The following is a 21,225-nucleotide window of genomic DNA, read 5'->3' on the forward strand; positions in this document are numbered from 1 at the left end:
CGGCAGAAGTGCGGGGAGTGTCTTCTGTGTGGACTCTGCATGTCCTCCCTAAAGTTGGATGGGCATTTGAAAGACATGCGTAAATGGGTGTGCCTTCGTTGAAGGTTGGACGTTGAGCTGGCACCTCGGCGTTCGTGAAAATCTACTGCCAATAATTAGTGGACCAGAGTTCCGCTGTGGCAACTCCTAACCAGGAAAAGCCAAAAGACAAACAACATACCAGTGATTGTTTATTCCATTCTCTGACACTTTGGCTCAACTCTCACAAGCATGGACAAAGAGATGTTGCCTTTCAGGATTCAGTATCTCTGACATATCAAGGGCACTAAAGAAACTTAAGGTAAACAAATATTATTGTGACATGATAGTGGTCCATGTGGGTGTGACCAACATGGAGTATATGACCCAGAGAGAGGTATGCAGAAAGTCATGACAGAGCTTTCCATTCATGTCACAAATGCAGGTAAGTCCTTAGTTTTGAGTGGAATCCTGTTCAGGAGAAATGATGATTAATTTCAACAACTGTTTGCAAAGCTGGGATAGTTGTAGGGTGACCCAAATATGGGTTGACATGGAAGCAGAGGCTACAAAGTATATTTCCCTTTACAAGAGAAGGTGTGCACCTCTCTTCTAAGGCTTCTGCATGCTAAGGCCTTTGTTGATCTCATAGTGCTTTTTTTTAAGCAGAGTACATCTAACGGATTTCTCTACCTAACAAAATAAACATAGCAAGCTCTGACCACTCCAAGGTGGCTCTGGTCAATGGCAGTAGTTTAAATATAAGACTGAGTTGTCTACATGCCCTGCTGCATTTGAAGTAAATATGTGCTTGTTATTAAAGAAACATGGTTTAAAATTACAGAAAGCACTCCCTCCATACCAGCATTTTTTGCACCTATCATACCCTTTGGCCTTATGATAACAGCTGTGGAATATCCATATTTGTTAAATGCCACATCACTTCTAGGCAGATCCCTATAGACCCCAAAATGGAAATGATTGAAATCAATGTTACATTAAATAGTGCCAAATGTCAAATTAGAAGATGTTAGAGGATCTCCTCAGTGCCCTCTGAAAACCATGTTAGGTTCCTAAATACACTGGATAAACTTTAAATTAACAAGAGTTCTATCATCCTAGGAGACTTTAACTATATGACGCTAAACTGGGATATGCATAGCTCAGCTGTAATTTATGCCCCAGTATTCCTCAATTTCATAAATAAAAACTCTCTGAACCAAATTGAAAATTAAATCACTATAGGAAAAAATATTCTTGAACTAGTACTTACTAACGCATGGCATCACTGTCAACTATTATCCTGGTACTCCATTCACCAGCTAAGTCCACTCACAAACTGGTAAGCGTTTATTAAAAAAAACTGTTTGTCCAAACAGTTAGATGTAAAGATCACAAAGTTCAGAGACTTCAAAAACACACACCTTCTCAATCATATGTTGAAATTTCTAAATTCAAGTTTAACTGCATTACCAAGATACGACATAGCCAGTAATTACACAAATTCAATGCACACCTGGATAAATTACTTGATCTGGCAGTCCTCACTATATCTAAACAAAATGAGAATTTTAAAAGTAAACCAGTCTGGTGATCCACATGTATAAATTAGAAATACAACTTAAAGAAGTTTCTTAAATTGTATGCTAAAAAAATCAAATCTAGGTTAACATTGAAAAGTTATCAAAAAACTAAAAAACATTATCAAGAAAATAAATTATTAGATGAATTTAGACTTCTGTCAGAAGCTAAACACAATTGCAAATTGTTTTTAATTATGTTCGGAAACTAAGAAATAACACTCAGCATTCCTCAGAACTTATCCAAAATGGTTCTATCTTCTCCTACACAGTAGAGATGGGCAAAGTACTAACAAATAAATTGAAAACCCAAACATACCACAGAATCTCAGATTCCCATCATAACCAAAGAATGTTTGCTAAAGATGGTCTCCAAAACAAAACAAAAATCACCCATGAGGCCTGATAATATACCCGACAGACTGATAAACAGTACAGAATACACTCCAGTGGTCCTGCTCCTGCAGCTTTTCAACCTAAACTTAGCCACTGGTTTTGTTCCTGAAGTATGGATCATGGCTTTTGTGATATCACTTCACAAATGTGAACCCATCACTAACATATGAAACTACAGACACATTAGCCTGACTGGTATCATCTGCAAAGTAATGAAACATATTATAACTAATCTGATTAACTATAATATCAAAAAAAAAAACAGACTTGACCCCTCCCCCCAACAATTTTGCTTTGCTAAGATTAGAGCTTGTCTAATGAATTTAGTCAACTTCTTTGCGAGAGTAATTCAAGGTGTGGACTCTGAACATTCTCAGCCTGGCTAAGGCTTTGACAACATACCCCACATGAATGCTTCAACTGTACATAGCTAGGCAGATAGCAAATTGGTTGTGTGATAAAAACCATGTAGCAAGCATGGCAAGTGCATTCTCCACAAACATGAAAGTGACCAGTGGTGCTCCACAGGAATCTGCACTGGGGCCTCTGATATTCAGCATATACTTCACAGATCTCCAAATTAGAAAAGGGGATATCTGGTAAACTTGATGTCATCACCTCTCCCACTGATACAAAGATGCTCCAACTGCAACTCACACAGGTAAATAACTGATGCTCAAAAACAAGTTAAAAAGTGCAATATCATCACATTTGGTAAACAATCCCTTCATCCTTCTTATAGTATAGACAACACCCTATTTCAAAATGAGATCTGACATTAAAGTGAGGTCCCATCGACTTGATTTTGTGGGAGCCCATGTGGGTGAAAAGATCCCATGACACCAATCAAAATGTATATGCAAGAATTTCTTGAACACCATGGCCCAATTTCCCCTAGTAGTATAAATACCACCTCAGCTATCCCCCTGAAAAGAGGTCACTACCCTAGTGCAGCTCACCCAGTCAACAAAGAATAAATAAATAACAATGCTTTGAAGTACATTAAAATAAATAAAGCCAATGGTTTGCTTTTTGTCCCTAAAACAGTATGCAGATAGAAAATGGATTTGTGTTGTCAGTACCACATTTTCTACAATGCTTTGATGCCACTAGAAGAACAATGTGGTTGAACATCAAAGAAAGAGGTGCTCTTCTGTTTTATGCAATTTTGTCTTCAAAACAGATTATCCAGATGTGTTCATCACAAAAATTAGTTACAGATTATTAGCTTATTTCCTTGGATCACTTTATGGAGCTATAACACTCTGAAGATCACAAAATAAACATAAAAATGGCCATGCATTCTCTGCACTGGAACCTAATATCTGGGATATGTTGTTCATATTCTTGCCAAAGACTTATTTGAAAGAAAGATGATTGCTAAAATGATTCCTGTATATGATATATATATATATATATATATATATATATATATATATATATATATATATATATATGATATTTCATAGCTTAAACTGATTCTCTCAGTACAAACATACATTTGAGTACTACTTTAGATTCAATTATTCTATCCAAACATAACTTTGTATATTATTTCATTATTTCATTATAGCATGGTAATAAATTACTATGACTTGCATACATTTTATATATAGTGTTATAACCTGTTTTGCAATCTTATTTTTCTTCTATCAGCTTTTCCTGGTTAGGGGTCATCACAGTGGATTACCTTGTCTGCTTAAGATTGGTAGTGGATTTTTATGGTGTAGAGCTGCCAGCCCGGAGCCCAACCTTTCACAGAAGGCACACACATGCACTCATGCCTAGGGCCAATTTAGAGTGTCCAATCCACCTACAGCATGTCTTTGGTGGGAGGAAACCGGAGCACCCAGTTGAAACCCACACGACCACAGGGAGGACATAGAAACTCCTCACAGAAGGTACCCCAGCCGAGGATCGAACTGGAGAACCTCTTGCTGTACCTCTTTTGCAATCTATGTTTAAGAAAACAATTTAGAGTATAAACCTAAACTATTCCTCCCATATATCCCACAGTCAGTACAGTTGCATCATATAGTAGAAAATATGAATATGACACCTCCAAATTAATTAAACCTATGTTTCTATTCAAATGCGTGTGATAAGTGGAAATGATAATGGAGTTACATGTCAATACAATGAAACTGTAATGTAGCTTAGATGAAAATGGTACTGTCTTCTTTCTGTAGTAACCAAGATTTAGCCCCACTTCACAGCTTCCTGCTATTCCCACCCCACCCCTCATCTTAAACATTCTCCAGCACTGGGTGCTGTTCTTGAATACTTCAAGCCCCTACATACCTCTTTTTTGGCATTTCTACTACCATGCACTTTTATTTTCTAATTAACCTACTCTATCTACCCAGCAAGCCCTTTCACAGAGTCAGCCTTAATAGTCCTCACTTACTTTGCATCTCCAAAGGGAAAGGAACAGGCTTCTGCCCAAGTACAGGTATCCAAAATGATTTTGTACTCTGTCAGTTCCACCCAAGTATTTGTCGGTTTTAACATTGTTTTCCTTGCCTCTCATGCCCCTCTTCCTTTTCACAGTCTACCATGATGCCAAAAATCTTTGGTGAAATTCTTTTTCCTTATTATACCTTTATCTTAGACATCTTTTCCACTTATCTCTTCTGCTACCACCATCGCTTCCTTTTACCATCCTTCTCTGCATTCAAACCATTGCTTTGTAGCTGGTTCATCCAGCATCTGCACAGGGACAGGGGAAATCTATTGTCAGGCTTCAAGACTGTACTTACCCAGTTAGTGAAAAACAATCACATCCCATTTTACTCGGAATTCCAAAAGACACTGCTCTGGGACTCACTTATCATATGCTTCCAGCCTCATCACACCAATCGTCTCCTAACATGACCGCCATATATGCAGTACACCAACCCCTTTCATTTTCCTTGAAATCTTCATTATTCATGATCCTGTCTAACCCTTAAAGGTTTTAACCTCATACTACTTATTCTGTAGCCACATCTAAATATCAGATATGGTCCCCATTTTCTCAGTCTCTTACACAGTCACCATATCTCCTTCCAGCTGTTCTTATCACACAAAACTCCATGATTTATTTCCAGAGCAGTCTTCAGGCTCACTGTCTCATTTTTCAAGCTATTGTGCTGTATTTAGTGATACATTCTACCTTCCATTTAACTAGTGTCCAATGTGCATCTAGCATTCATTATGCCTATTACATGTGCTCTTCATCTGTCATTTCAGTCTTCACTGCATTTAACACCTGATAGTCTAGTTAGGTTACATCTCACACCTCATGTTCTACTGTTACCTTCTGAAACTAATTTTTGATTTTCCTCCCTAAGGATCCTTCAGGTTAGTAAGTCCACCTTCATTACAACTGAAAAAAAAAAAAAAAACACTTCTTCCCTTCCACACTTTGTCCATGTAAGTTTCCCTTGTCATTTTCACTGCAATCTTCCAGCCTCCCATTGAAGGATCTTTGGCTTATCACTTATTACTCTCTAGCTGCAATGCTACTGTCCTACTCAGCCCACCTAGAGTTCAGTTCTTCCCCTTTTATTCCATCTAATTTCAATATGCTTAGTTCACTTGTAGTTCCATATTTTCCCTACCATTTTGTTTACCATCTTCCAGAAACCCACTGCAGGATCTCTGGCTTGACACTCTTTCTCAGTACCTGCATTGCTGTTCTCCTACTCTGCCCACCTTGACTTCAGCTCTTCAAGGGGGGGTTATTATATTCCAGGTGTAAAACATAATTCTTAAGGTAAAGAATCTTTGATCATCCATCTCCCTCCTCCACCCCAATTTTCCTCTTTCCTATCTTGCAGCCTTAACCCTACCAAAATAATGGTCTCTTATTCCCTCCAGACATCTATCTACCTATCTATTTATATTTTTCTTTGTTAATATGATCTACTGTATCAACACAGTATCTGTTAATTTGAACCACTACCCATGCTCTCTATTTACTGCTGCCATAGTAGTTGCACTTTTATAATGATGTTCAAATTTTGTTTTTAAATTGACTGTATTTTTCTACATCTCAGTGGTATGTTTGTTTTCCTATCCATGTATAATTATATTTAATGTTGGTAGTCTATAATTTTATCATATGATTCAGTTTCAGAGTATTTGTAGCTTTGATATGAATAGACTGCATTTGTTTTTCACTTGATATGAAGCTTATTGATACATTATACTATTTGGTCTATGGTTTAGACAGTGGCCAAGATAAGCCCGCTGGGCTCAATCCATTTCTCCTGATAGCATACATTCATTTAATGGAACACAAATCAATGAACGGATCAAGGAAAGTAAAAAGTATATTCATGCAAAAGCTTACAGCCAAGAATACCTGTGGTCATGATCCAAGGAATAAACATCTTGGAAGTAATTATTCCCAAAATGCTTTGTTAATAAATAATCAAAATCGCATAGTAATGTTCAGTTTAATACCACACTCTGCAACCACTGACATAATTTAAGAAATAAAACACCAAGGGGTGTATTGTAATCCCCATGGGCTTCAGGAAATAACATCAATTCCTTTGAGACTACTTTCTTATTATAAATACACTATGAGCTGGTATAAAAAAATGTTCTTATCTACCCAAGAAGCAGTTTCTTACATTTGTCTTTACATTATGTAGCAGTTCAGGATTTTATCAGAAAGATATAAGAAATGAAATATTTGACTAAGAATGAAATAGCACCACCTATATGAAATGCTTCTCATGTTAATCAACTTACTGACAATAAATTAGAACTGATTGCACAAATTCACTATGTTATATAGCAATGTACACACATATATCTGCAATATAGTCATACAGTTAGCTATACCCTTTCCATTTTAGTACCTTTGTTTCTAACTTTTAAGCAAAGGGCTAATCAAGGTCACATCACACATGGTGCAGAGTTGGTGATTTTGAATAACTGTTAATTTTCTGAATATAATTATTTAAAAGTTAAATCTCACAAACACATTTGGAAAATCTAGATTGTTTTATAATACAGAAAAACAATTGATCACTACAGGTTTTGAAGAGCAAGTATTTTTTTCAGTCACGTCCATGAAGCAATTAGAACAAAACAATACCTGTCTGACCTGTTTACATGCAAATTCCAATAGCACATTTTCAAATAACCCTTCAGAAAGCTTAACCATCTTTTTGACCAGTGTGATGATTTTTATAACTGTTATGGATGTCCTTGGAAACACTCTGGTTATATTATCTATCCTAAGAAACAAGAAACTGAGAAATGCTGGTAAGTAAAATGTATATTTATAGCATGAATACAGTAATAATTATTTATGGTAAGATATATTTTATATTGTTACATATGTGTGGCCATCTTTGCATAACAGGATATAATTTCTTAAACTAAAAGTCTGAGATGGCTACAACAGTTGTTTGATGTCAAGCAATAGACTATTAGATGGATGGCTGTGATACTTGTATCGAAAAAAGCAGCTAGCTAACACATATCAAAATGAAGAAAACACACTGAAAATAAATAAATTCAGATATTGTAAATGATAAAAATTCCCGCTGAGAATTCTAGGAATAAATTTCCAACATTTTATAATTCAAGCCAACAGTCCTCAGTAACATGGACACATTCCACAGCAGAAGTTAAAGAAACATTTCATGCTTACTGCATGTTTCCATTCACAGGAATGCAGCCATGAAGATGTATGCTTTCAGAAATAGGGTAAATAATTGTCTAGAAATGACACAGTAAAGATGCCTATAACCAGACTAACCAACATACCTCTTAACTTCTTACCATAAGAAATCAGAACAAAGCCTAAAATAATAAGGCCCAAAAATAAGGACATATTTTTTTAACCAAGAAAGTCCAACTTGGAATGAGCCAATTTCCAGTGCAGGCCCAGGGAAAAACACTCCTGACACTTGTCTTTCCAATGTGGGAAGAAACCAGATCACCTGGAGGAAACCCACTTGAATGCAGGGAGAACATACAGACTCCACACAGAAGGGACCCCAGCACAGAATCAAACTGGAGACCTTCTTGCTGTGAGGTAACAATGCTACTGCTGTACCACAGCACCATCCTAAATTTTAAACATTACTCATGTACACTTAGCTGTTAGAATAAAAAAAAATTGTGTTAGCATGCATTTTTCCGAAGGGTATGAAGTCTGAAACTAAAATGTATTTCATTATTTAATGACTTCTGCCCTTGGTGATTTGCAACAAAGTCACAGATTTTATGAGAAATAGGCCAAGAAATATGAGGCAAAAATCCGGACATTCTGTGAAAATTTGGACAGTTGAGAAGTATGCTAACCGAGTAGAAATGTCATCATTTATTTAGAAGAAAACTAAAAAAAAAAAAAAAAACTTATCAGCATCAAATTTATGTTAACATATGCAGAGATAATAGAAGTTTGTTTGCATTTCTGAAATAAAATATCTGAATAATAGTGAAACCATAAGTATCATTAATATGGTTGTTCTGCTGCATGCTACTTGTACCTGTAATTCATCACAGAAATAGACAGTAATATATGTTATCCTTTTGGTGAGCATTTATGCCCTTAGTGTTTCTGGAAATGAGAGCTATACTTTAACAAATAATAAAAGAAAACATTACTTGGAAAGGAAAATAGAAGTTTTGGATGCCAAATTAATGCTGAATACAAGGATGAGTGGATGGGCTCACATTATTTATTTACTGACATTTGTTTACCAGGTAAGCCTGATTGGGCACAGGTGCCCTTTTTCAGAGGAGGGCCTGGGAGAAAAGCTCCAAGGTAACAAATTTAATGCAAACAATATTTATAGTGACATGTTTTCTAATGCATTTGCAGTGTATGCATACTATAGTAGTCCGTATATTAAAATTTCTATTGATATTCACAAATATTGATATACAGCATTATACTGTGAATTTACAGATATACGAGTGTTGTATAAGACAGGTAGGAGTAATTTAAGAAATACATTAGAGTGAGGTATTAGAAGAGATAAGCATGTTTAAATGTTAATAGAGTAGTAGCAATGGGATGGAAATTTGATTGTACTAAATTAGAAGTAGGTATAGTACTTTAAGTACTACAATAAAGTGAATTATTAGAAGGGGATAAGAAGATTAAGCAATATAGTGCTTTAAAGGGAGATACAAAAAGGTGATAAAGGATGTTATTAGAAGCTATGTCCCAGGTGAGAAGCAGAGACAAAGCCAGGAGGCAGATAGGAAGTCTTTTAGCTGTTGTTTCTTTCGGCTTTTCCCAGTTAGGGGTCGACGCAGTGGAACTCAAGTTCGCTAATGATTGGTAGTTGATTTTTACATGCCGAGTTACCAGCCCTGACGCACAACCTTCAACGAAGGTATGCCATTCACGCATGTCTCCACGCAGAAGACACTCTAACTGAGAATCGAACCGGACAGCGTCTTACTGTGAGGCGACAAATGATGGTGTGAAATAGACATGATTGATATAGGAATTTTATTCTAAGTTCTAGCTACATTACTAGAGCAGAGACTGACCTCACCAGCTCTCTGCAGTTTGTAGATGGTAAGCTGTTGTTTATCATTTGATCAAAGTACAATTTGACATGTCCAGTGTTAATGACTGACTTGTCAGTGGACTAGAAACAGTTGTAAATATCCACTGGTCATTTTCTGTGAATTCAATGCTATACACCCCCACCAAAACCCGAAAAACTCTCCTCTTAAACATACTTTGTTCATCAGCAGCATTATAGTAAAGGTGGTGCATTTGTTTCTTTTAAGGTAGCAAAACCTAGCTGTGAAAGTCAATGGCTAGCATTTTTCCTTGCCCAAGATTATTTTCAGTGTAAGGAGGGACATTTCAAGAACTTACATCTGTGGGTCTCAGCTTACTTGAAGCCCATTCATACTGTGCATAGTTCAAAAGTTTGAATGACAGCAAAAATACACCCTGTCCTCTACAACTCTACAACAATAAGATGAACTTGTACCATTGTAGTGCATTTTCTTTTCTTTATATATTTTCCACTCTTCATTTGTACTTATTATATATTATTGTTTTTTATATATACATATATATATATATATATATATATAAAATTATATAATATTTTTAATAGTTATTTGATGAACACAAAGTTATGGACATTTTATTTCATTCTGCTGATGACTTTTTACAGTGTTCATGAATGTTGCAGTGCACAACACTGAATGCCATACCGATAGAGTAAAATATGTATCTAGCTTGCTAGTACCATGTACAGAGAATCTAGCCACATATATATAAGCAAAACCACACTAACAAAAACAGCAAGCACATTTTACCACTGTCAGATTAAAGCAACATGATATCTGAACTGGCTGGAAACATCAAAAATTATTACAGCCCTCCCGTCAGTTGCAGATGTGACACTGCATCACATTTTCCTAATGTGTCATCAAAAAGGGTTTGGAACAGTCAGTACATTTTTATATACACGCAGTACAATGAGAAGGAAGTGAAATGAACAATCTAATGGAACAGCAATGTGTACATGAAGTACACAGTGTTACAAATAATAAACTATAGAACTAAATAGCAAAATGATAATAAAGTATAACATATAAAGTGCTTAAGCTGCAAAGCTTGTGCAATCTTAATTGACTCAAGTGGTCTAGAGCAAGCTATAACAACCAAACTTATTCCATGCCTGGTCCAAAATAAACATCAAGGCACAGATTTCAGCAATATCAGGATTTGTACTATAGCAATCACCAGGTAGCATATTTTCATGTACAGGGACTTGAAAGAAAAATAAAATGGTGGTGTTTATTGTATTTGAGATGGAAGAACAAATTCATTCACTTTGACAATACTTAAAATAGAGTTTATTTGATGTGGTACAAGTGAGGCATTTCACAGACATAGGCTTTCAAAGGCATACAAATGTAAATGAAAGGTTAAAGCAGATTTTAACAGCCTATACCAACTTTATTAGACGAACAAACACATCAATATACAAAAATGCATTTTATCCAGAAGCCAACATGGTCATAACAGCACACATTTACCTATAGGAATATATATTTTCTAGCAATACTTCACATTTTCATATCAAATATCAGAATCTATAACTTGACAATGAATGAAATCCACATAATTATGTCTTTGCATAAGTCATAAAACCCACTAGGTGAATTTTGCTTCTTATATGTGTTTTTGTCAGTCCGTCATCCCACAATCAAGTTTTGGACCACTCAGGCAAAGCCAAATCTTAATGTTGTAGCTGGCCATTTCTGAAATAAAAAGTATCAATGACTGACCAGATACAGGATTTTCTGCAAGGAGAGCCTATATCCTGGGTTACATCTGCTGGATGATTTTCCAAGCCATCTCTTTAATGTTAGATTATATTTTGTTGTAAGACCTTTATGTGAAGTGCTGAGTCATGTAATAGGACACACAAGCATGTTTTTCAATGTTTCTTCAATCTTTCTTTTAGAGGGACATACGTTTAATTCCTATTGATGATATACTGAAAACGGTTTACACTAGTGCTAGACCAAATAAGACATGACACCAACCTGAACAGTCATGTCATTATCTTATTGGCAATGCATGTTCATCAGAAATATTATTAGCATTAAATTAAACTGAAATCAGTCTAAAAGGCATATACAAAAGATACACTTTATTGGACTAAGATAGCTTTTGCAGTTATACAAGCTTTCAGGTTAATAGCAGGTCTTCACTTTATAATATATGTGAAGATAAATGCACTCACAATTGCATATGCTGCAACGGCAAAACTGACACATCTCCAAGGAAAATGAATTAATTAAATAAGCTGTTCTTCTGTGATGAGTGTAACTGGATATAACTTTAAGCTGACTTTTAAAAACAAAATGTTATCGGTGCCATTGTGTATACGGGTTTGTGTGCATTTTGTTGAGGTCTTCTGGTCATGCATATCTAATTGGTAGGTAGTATTTCAGTGGAAGTTCCATTTGCTAGTACATTATCAAGACTTGGGTAGCAGTCTCTGCAATACTTTGTTACATTTTATTAAACATGTCTCTTTCCTTTGAATTCTCATTGTCTCTTAGTGCTAATGATCTTTGCACATTAATTTCAACAATCACATTCACATAATCAACAGTCGCTCTAACATGCCTGTCATCTGTTTTGCTTCTTATCTCATTAGAGCCCTTAACAAATGATCAGCAACAGTACACTGAATGTATGCCGGGCTAGTTCAGGACTTGACATTGCAATAAGGCACTTCCAGGCCAGGTAGCTCATGCTAATGGTCTAGGAATTCCAAAGCTGCAGTTTGCTGTGATTTTCTAAATTACTGTTGGATTGTAATAGTTGCATAAACAGAGAAAGATAAGTGCCTTCATTTCTTGATCTGATATTAAATTCATTTTAACAGTCTGTGTCTACTTCAGCTAATTATTTAATCTTATATTAGTGATTCCAGTACATAGTTGCACTGCATTTTTGTTGTTTAAGTGGCCTGACTGTTGTTATTAAACCTTAGTTTCATTCTTATGTACTGAGTGCATGCCAGGCTAGTTTAGGACTAGTCTTTGTAATAATTCAGCTTCAGGCCAGTCAGTTCAGAGCTAAGGGTTTACTTGTTTTTTCTTCCCAACCACCTGGTACATGCATATTTGTAAACTCAACACCAAAATCATCAACAGTACACCACACATATCACAAGACCATCACAATACACATAATCCATCATATGCTGAGGTTGTAAAGATTAACTTAATTAAACCTCAATGACCTCCAAAACACAACACAGGCACAAAGCACACTCAACAAATCAATCTGACATCTTCACACAGCACAAGGAGTCCCAAAGTCAGGTGATGAGCTTGTAAGACAGATATCAACCCAACAGAACATTCCTGCTATAGGTGACTCTACTGTAAGATATACAGATGTGCCATTTACCAGTCTGAGCAAGGAAAGAGTGATGGTTAGTTGCTTGTCTCGTGCCAGGATCCATCATATCACACACTCACTCAAGTCCTTGAACAACAAGTACAAGTATGACTCAGTCATACTTCATGCTAGTGTCAATAACTTAATGTGTTCCTCCCTGGACTATATGAAAAGAGACACGATGGAGCTCTCAGCCTATGTGTCCAAGGTATTTATGAGTCTAGCACTGAGCAGCATTCTACCTTCTCTAAGGATGATGCCACTATATGAGCAAAAAATAGTTCATTTCAATAACTGGCTTAGTTTTTGAAGTCATTCAAAGAGAGTCCAATATTTGTCAGTCTGGGAGGATATAAACAACAGACAATGCTGCTTCATCAAGGATGGCCTGCATCTGACCCTTCTAGGGTTTTGAGCAAAAGCTTTGTCTACCCCCATAGTTATTTTTTAGACAATGAAAACCCAATAAGCCTACCAACATAATGAAACAAGAGCAGGGAAATATGAAGGTGTTACTGATTAATACTAGGAATCTAAACAAGAAACTCCACTCCCTACAAGCTATTCTTACCCTGGAGGACATTGACATTTGTGTAATGAGTGAGACATGGATTAAATAGCAAGAGATCACTCCAGCAGTACAGGGCTATAATGCCTTCTGCATTTGTATAGACCAGATATTGCACAGGATGGTAAAAAAAGGTGAAGGCATCTCAGTCTACATCCAGAACACACATACATTAAGTCTGGTAAAAGAGCCGCTTCATGTCCAAATAATGATCAGAAAGGTCCTGTACCATATATTAGCTAGCTTTAGAACTCCCTATGTGACAAAAGAAAGCTACAATGCTTATGTACAGGAACAGCAATCACTTAGTATTAAATTCAATACCATTTTCCTAGGTCTTCTAATTGCCACCTATACACTGGGAAACCTACATCACCACTAGTGCCCACGCACAGAGATTCTTGGACTTTGTTTATACAAATGCCCTGGAACAATTAGTCAGAGAACCCACTAGGGACAATAACATCTTGTATCTTGTCTTTACTAATATGGGAGCATCTTGCCCAACATTTGCTATCTTCTTCACTTGTTAGGTCTGACGATAAAGCAGTATCCATCAAAATAAAACTGAAACCAGACATCTCTTCCACCCAAGGTACCCGTAGGAATTTATTTTAATCAAACTATGTACTCCTAAGTGGTAAATTACCAAGCTTCAAATGCCCAGCAACCCCAATCAACTCCATTGAATACGCAGACATGTGTTAACACAACATTATACTAGCATGTAAATAGCTGCATATTTGCAGCTATACCCCTTTAGGAACAATTACAGTGCAAACCTCAGAAACAAACTCAAGTGGTAGAACCATAATATCAGCAAGACTTATAATAAAAGGAAAATAATTTTCCTAAAAGAAGAGTAATTCCCAGAATGTTAGAGCCCTTGTCATTGAAATAAACAAACAACTCAATAGTTTAATAAAATCCACCAAATTCAAGATTGAGGCTAAAATAACTACCCAAGCTAAAGATAACCACAAGGCATTTTTAACTTATGTTTGTAATCTCAAAAGCACAATGCACCAACACAGCAAGCTGATTGTGAATGATGTTACCTACACTGACGCTGAAGATATAGCAAACCTATACCTGATAAATTTACCTTTCTCTTCCTTCCATCTGTCTCTTAAGATATACCTAAAGCTGGCTCACCTTTAGCTATTAAACAAGACCAAGTCCAGAAAGTGCTATCAAAAGTTAAAATACTGCATCCATGGGTCCTGACAATATATTGGGATGCTTTTTCATAGCACTAAGCGTGCTTTAGCTACAGCCCTAACAACAACATTCAGTCTCAGTCTTAATACAGTTTTGCAGTAAGTGAATGGAAAACAGCTGCAGTCATTCCCTTGAATAAGGGAAGCCCTTCCTCAGACCCAGGCAATTACAGAAACCATAAGTCTGACTAGCCTCATATGCAAAGCCATGTAAAGATGCATCTTGGAATAAATTAGTCAGGACATACTGATCCTCCAAACAACAGACCCTTCTTAGTTTGGATTCATCAATGGCAGGTCTTGCTTAATCAACTTGGTGGATTTTTTGAAAAGGTCAGCAAAGCAATGGAAGAAGGCAAAATGGTACACACTGCTTACCTCAAATTGGCCAAAGCTTGTGGCACAATTCCCCACTTAAGCATAGTACAAATGCTAAATAAACTGGAAATAAACACCATTGTCACCTGTTGGATTGTCAACTGCCTCACTGATAGGATGCAGTTAATCAAAATAGGTGAAGTTACCTCCACAAAGAGATAAGTCATCAGTGCAGTCCCAAAGGGTTCTGCGCTGGGACCTCTTCTGTTTGGCATCTACTTTTCTGAAGTAAAAGGCAATATCAAAGGGCAGTGATTGACTAAGTTTGCAGATGAATGCAAGCTAGGTGCAGTCATTGAATCTCCAAATGATTTAGCCATCCTGCAGGAAGGTTTGCCCCAAACAAGTAACTGGTGCCAAAATCGTGGACGAAACTATGTGGCAAAACTTGCATTATTGTATCTTTTCTGAAGTCATCTACCCCATGTAACTACTACACTGACAATATGACCATAATAGTAGACCCTGTTGTTCAGGATTTGGGAACTTATGTAGACAGTAACCTAACTTTTAATAAACATGCGCCTATTTGTTATAAGAAATCATCATCAGCAACTCCCTTTATCCCATTTTCTACATAGTGTCAGGGTGTCATGTCATTTGTCAGCATCTCGCCCTATTCAATGTCACTCTCCTACCTTCTTCAACACTCATGGCTAATTTTAGCAGGTCTTTTCTCACACAATCCAGCCACCTCTTTTCCTTCATTGCCTTTTGTCTTCTTCCTGTCTGTCCACAGTTTTCTTCACTAGATTGTCTTCATTCCTGCACATGTGCCTGATCCACAATAATCTGTTCTCTTTGACTTTTTCTGTAATTGGAGATAATTTAGCTTCTTCTCTTTTCTCCTCATTTCGTAGTCTGTCCCACAGTGTATATCGTACCACCTGTCTCAGACACTTCTTCTCTATCACCTCTAGCATCCTCAACTGCTCTGACTTTACTGCTCAGGTTTCTGTACCATACAGTACTACTGGTTGTACCACTGTTTTCTACACCTTACTTTTCAGTTTCTTTGGCATTCTTATGCCATACACTGCCCATGACACCCTGCGCCAGTTGGCTGCAGCCCCTCTGTTTCTAGCTTTGACCTCCTCATTCAGTTTTCCCCTTCTCTTCAACCACCCCTCCCAGATACTTGAAGCTGTTAACCTGTTCCACTTCCCTTCTATGTCAATTTTTACCTTCTTCTGATTTCCTTCATTTGCTGCCATTACCACTGTCTTATCTGTACTCAGTTTCATCCCATGTGCTTTCAGTTTTGCATTCCATTCCCCTAGCCTTTGCTGAAGGTCTTGCTCAGTGTCTGCTTGTAATGCCACATCATCTGTGTACAGCAGCTTTGTTGACCTGTCCCATCTGACCTGTTTGCTAATATAGTCCATCACCAGTATGAACAGGAGTCAGCTCAGAGATGAACTCTGATGCACATCCACTCCCACTGGGAACCCCTCTGTGAGACCGAACGCTGTTCGTACTTGAGTCACTGGGTCCTCATATATTTCATTATTTATTTATTTATTTTACATTTGTTAACCAGGAAATTCTGACTGGACCAGATCCATTTTCAGCGGAGGCCCAGGAAGAAAAACTCCGGCATCAAGTTATACAAATACAGTACATCTAGCATAATACACAAAACAGGTTATATCATGTATGCTGAGCATAGTAATATAACAAGAAATTAACAAAACACTCCAGGTAAAAGAAGATAAAGAACGTAGGTAAAAGACAATGTCGGTTACAGTACACCCAGCATAATACACAAAACAAGTTTTATCATGTATACTGAGCATAGTAATATAACAACAAGAAATTAATAAAACTGTCCAGGTAAAAGAAGACATAGAACATACATAAAAAGACAATGTCAGTTATACATTGGTAAAAGAAGAAAATATATCAAGTAGCATTCTACAGTTAAAAGTAGCCTTTCTGATGACCAAGCCTACAGGGGATCAGAGATCCAGCATGTGATCGGAGAGGAGTTTGGGGAGTTAATAATAGTATGAGTAGGGTTATGTGATGCAAGGGCATAACCAGGTACTAAGAAGGTGCGATTTGAGGGAGATTTTGAATATGGATGTGGAGGGGGCAGTGGACACGGATAGGGGAAGAGAGTTCCAATTTCTGGCAACGGTGAGGGAGTAGAGCACTTTCCCTGCATTATTGTTAACCTTGGTGATGGAGAGGAGAGATATTTCACTGGATCTTAGGTACCAGTTTGCAGTATAGACAGTAAGAAGTTTGGATAATGAGGGTTTTCTTTTCAGGATATTTGAGAATATTGTAGGCTGTGCCTAGCTGATAATAGTTAAGTAGCTGTGGTAGCGCAAGCCATTTTAGTTCTTTTAGTGCAGCACAGTGATGGGTTCTAAAGGTTGAGTTAGTAGCAAACTTGGCTATTTTATTGTAGCATGATTCTAGTTTGTCTAGGTCACATTGTCTGATTTGGGTAAAGATTGCTGCTGCGTATAATAGAGTTGAGAGGAGGTGGCTTTGTGCAAGAGTGACTCTTGCTTTTTGTGAGAGAAAGGACTTATGCCTGTATAGAGAGCCTAGTTTTTTGTGTACTAGTTTTATGGTATGTGAGATGTGAACATCAAACTGGAGATTATTGTCTATTTCAATGCCCAGAGGCTTGGTGTGGTTAGAAGGGGAGATGGCGGTGTCGTCCTTAGATGTTATGGTCAAGGAGAGGGTTTTTTTTATCTATTAGGGGTAAATAGTAGCAGTTTTGTCTTTTTGGGATTTAAAATTAGTTGGATACCTGATCAGGGTTGAAGCATCCGCATATTGTATGAGTGTGGCATGTTGTGTAGAGCTATTAAGGTTATTTGTGAAAATAGAGAACAATAGCAGGGCCAGTATAGAGCCCTGTGGGACTCCTAAGGTGGTTGGAAATTGTGTAGACAGAGTTCCTTTCCACTGGACTGATTGTTGCCTGTCAGATAGGTAGCTTCTCAACCAGGCTATAGCAGAGGAGGTGAAAGATAATGATGTTAGTGAGTCTAGTAGAATGGAGTGGGAAACCATATCAAATGCTTTTGAGAGGTCTAGGAAAATGGCTGATACATATTTGTCATCATTCTTGTGAAAGTTTATATGATTAGTGAAGGACATAAGGGCTGTAGTAGTGCTGTGATGTGGACGGAAACTGTGTTGTGTGGTAGATAGTAGATTGTGTGTGTTAAGAAATGTCATCACTTGCAAGTGAATGCATTTCTCAAGAAGTTTGGATAAGGGGCAAAGGATATATAGCTTGTAATAATTCTACCAATATTTCTGGGACTTTGAATCACAGCAGGGCTACTCAAATCAGCTTTCTTGGAACCTTGTTATATGCTTTCTCCAAGTCTAGAAATGTTCAGGGGGACACTTGCCTCATTGCTGGCTTCTTTGCAAGTATCTGTCACATTTCCAACATCAGATTGCTTGTGCTGCATTCTGATCCGAATCAGAACTGCTGATTTTTCATCTTACTTTTTAGTACTCTGTATATTAATTTATTAATCACTCTCTCCAGAACTTTCATGCAGTGTGATAGGCATCTGTTACCACTATATTGCCCACAGTTGTGAATGTTCCCTTTGTTCTTGAACAAAAGCACTACTATGCTTATTCTCCATTCATCTGCTATGAGTATCCTCAGGAGCTACTTCTCCTCTATCTCACCCAGCATCTTTATCATATCTGCTGTGACCTCATCTGAGCCTGCTGCTTTCCCTGACTTCATTTTCCTTAGTGCTGTTCTTACTTCGAGTGCGGGTTTCTCCTCTTCTCTCATCATAGCCCGTGTCTGGGCAATACAGCTTTTGAGGAGATTTATTTATTCAGAAACCACTGGAAGTATTCTTTCCATCTGCCTTTGATGTCTTGTGGACTGATGAGCAGACTGTTGCTGGCATCTCTTATAAAGGATGTCTGAATGTCTTCTTTATTTTTCTGTCTTTGCCTTGTAACCTGGTAGAGTTTCTTTGTGCCATCCACTGATTCACTTTCCAAAGTTAGTAGAATATTCCTATTAAAACTCCTCTCTTAGTCACTTTGTTTGCAAGCTGGCATTCCTTGCTAGCCTGGTCTGTCTTTTCTATCTCACACTTTTTCCTGCACTCCTTCTTTCTTTTGATGACTTCCTGGACATCTGTATTAACCTCCCAGCTTTCCTTATGCATCTTGTTTCCATAACTGGCTGAGATGCATATTTGTTCTGTAGCCCTTACAGATGCTTTTTTGAGGCACTGGCATTCTTCTTCAGTTCCAACTATTTCTTCTTCCTCTTGAGGTGCTAGAGCACTGCGTAATTCCTTGAACTGTTGTGCTTTCTCTCCTATCAACTTCCCGGTTTTCATCCTGGTCTTTGTTGAGCTTACAGCCTTCTCTCTCCACTGCTTGCAGCTGATTGTAGCAACCAGTTGTTTATGCTGTGGGCTGACTGTTTCATAGGGGATGACTTTGCAATCACTGATTCTACCCCAGTGCTCTTTCCTTACTAAGAGAAAGTCTACCTGAGTTGTATGTTGGCCACTCTTGTATCTGATCTTCTGACTGTCTCTTTTTCTAAACCTTGAGTTGGGTACCATCTGGCTACCATCAAGCCATTTGCCAGACAGAAGTCAAAAATGACATATCCTTCTTTTTTCCTGTTGCCCCATCCATGTGGACCCAGGCAATCCTCATATCCTGTTCTGTCTAACGCAATATTTACATTCTGGTAACCAATTATCAACACCAATTCCTGCTATTCTGATTTATCTAGCAGGTCCTGCAATTGCTGTCTAAATGTACTCTTTTCCTCACTACAGGCTGAGATTAATGCTTTGCCATTACACTGGAGTCTGATTGCCATGCGATTGTCACTAATTCTGATGGCATTCCTCACTGTTTTCTGAAGCCTCTCACTCATCACAAACACCATTTCTAGCCTGTCCTCCTACCGAGTAGTAGACTTTTGATCCTAAGCCAAGTGGCTTTGCTGCAATGTCATCCACTCCCAAGCCTCATCCTGTCAGTGAACCTACATTGAGTGTAGCAATTCTTAGTTCATGTTTAGCAGGTTGATTGGTTTTATGTCTAGCTTTTGCTCAACAGACTTATTCCAGTTATTGGCCCAGGGCTGCTGTAGGTTGGATCCTCAACCCACTTATCACAAGCAAATTTTGGCAACATTAATGAACATGATCAGATCATATCGAGCTATATTTTTCCACCATCAAGTGGCTAGCCCTGCCATGGCATGCTGTCTGTGATCCATGTTCCTCTATCTGGAGGATACTGTACATCACAATAGATTGGTTTATACAACTTGTCCCACATAAGGTACCAAGACAAGTCTAGTGAGTTGGAGATGGAAGCACTCAGCATGTTTTTTGGAGGTGGGTGGACCCCCACAGAGACACAGGGAGAACATGAAGCTCCTAACAGGCATTGGTTGGAGGTCAGGATTGAACCCTGTACCTTATGCATGGGAGGCAAATACCTTAACCATTATGCCAACAATACTGTTGTAAGAAAGTCCTTCTATATTGCACAGCTTATAAACAAATGGTTTGTGTCTAGATCTAAAGATGTTTTTTTCTCCCTTTACTCATCCCTCATTACACAGAAAAAGCTTATATATACCTACTAGCAGGTTGCACACTTTAATTACACTTTATTGCTTAAATATTTTCTGTGTCTTAACTTGAGCCATATGACCTCCCTTCCTAACTAAGACACTGTTTATTGCCTCCTGACTTAGGCATAGGTGAGAGGGACTACTTTATTTTCTAGATTCCATTAAAAAAGATACCTAACTGGTCTTGAGCTTATACTTCTATCAACATTCATCCTTAGCTTGTTCTTATTCTGCCTTTGTGATCAAGACTGACCCTTCAGTCCCACCTTAATGCTCACTTCTGCTTACATGATATGTGGAACTAGACCCCGCATATGAAAATTATCACTATCATAGTTGTGGAGGGGAGGCCAGAATAAATTAGTCTCTGCTCCATTTTCCCATAGGGTCATATTTATTTATATATTTTACATTTGTTGACAGGGATAGTCCAACTGGGTACATGTCCATTTTCAGCGGAGGCCCGTGGAGAAAAGCTCCACACTATAATGTGATATATACAATACAACAGACCGCCAATTTATAGAATACAAGAC

The 21,225-nt window shown here is 37.6% G+C and overlaps 1 protein-coding gene across 1 annotated transcript in view; it reads left to right on the forward strand.

Moving 5' to 3' along the window:
• Positions 1-7,060: 7,060 nt before the first annotated feature.
• LOC122808298 (melatonin receptor type 1C-like) overlaps positions 7,061-21,225 on the forward strand; it is a 123,434-nt gene continuing 109,269 nt past the window's right edge. Inside the window, exon 1 of the mRNA XM_044079263.1 lies at positions 7,061-7,256. Coding sequence (XP_043935198.1) covers positions 7,061-7,256 — 196 coding nt within the window. The remainder of the gene's footprint in view (positions 7,257-21,225) is intronic.

This window comes from Protopterus annectens, chromosome 8.part0, assembly GCF_019279795.1.
Source record: "Protopterus annectens isolate FY-2018-M chromosome 8.part0, PAN1.0, whole genome shotgun sequence".
Classification (NCBI taxonomy): Eukaryota; Metazoa; Chordata; order Ceratodontiformes; family Protopteridae; genus Protopterus; species Protopterus annectens.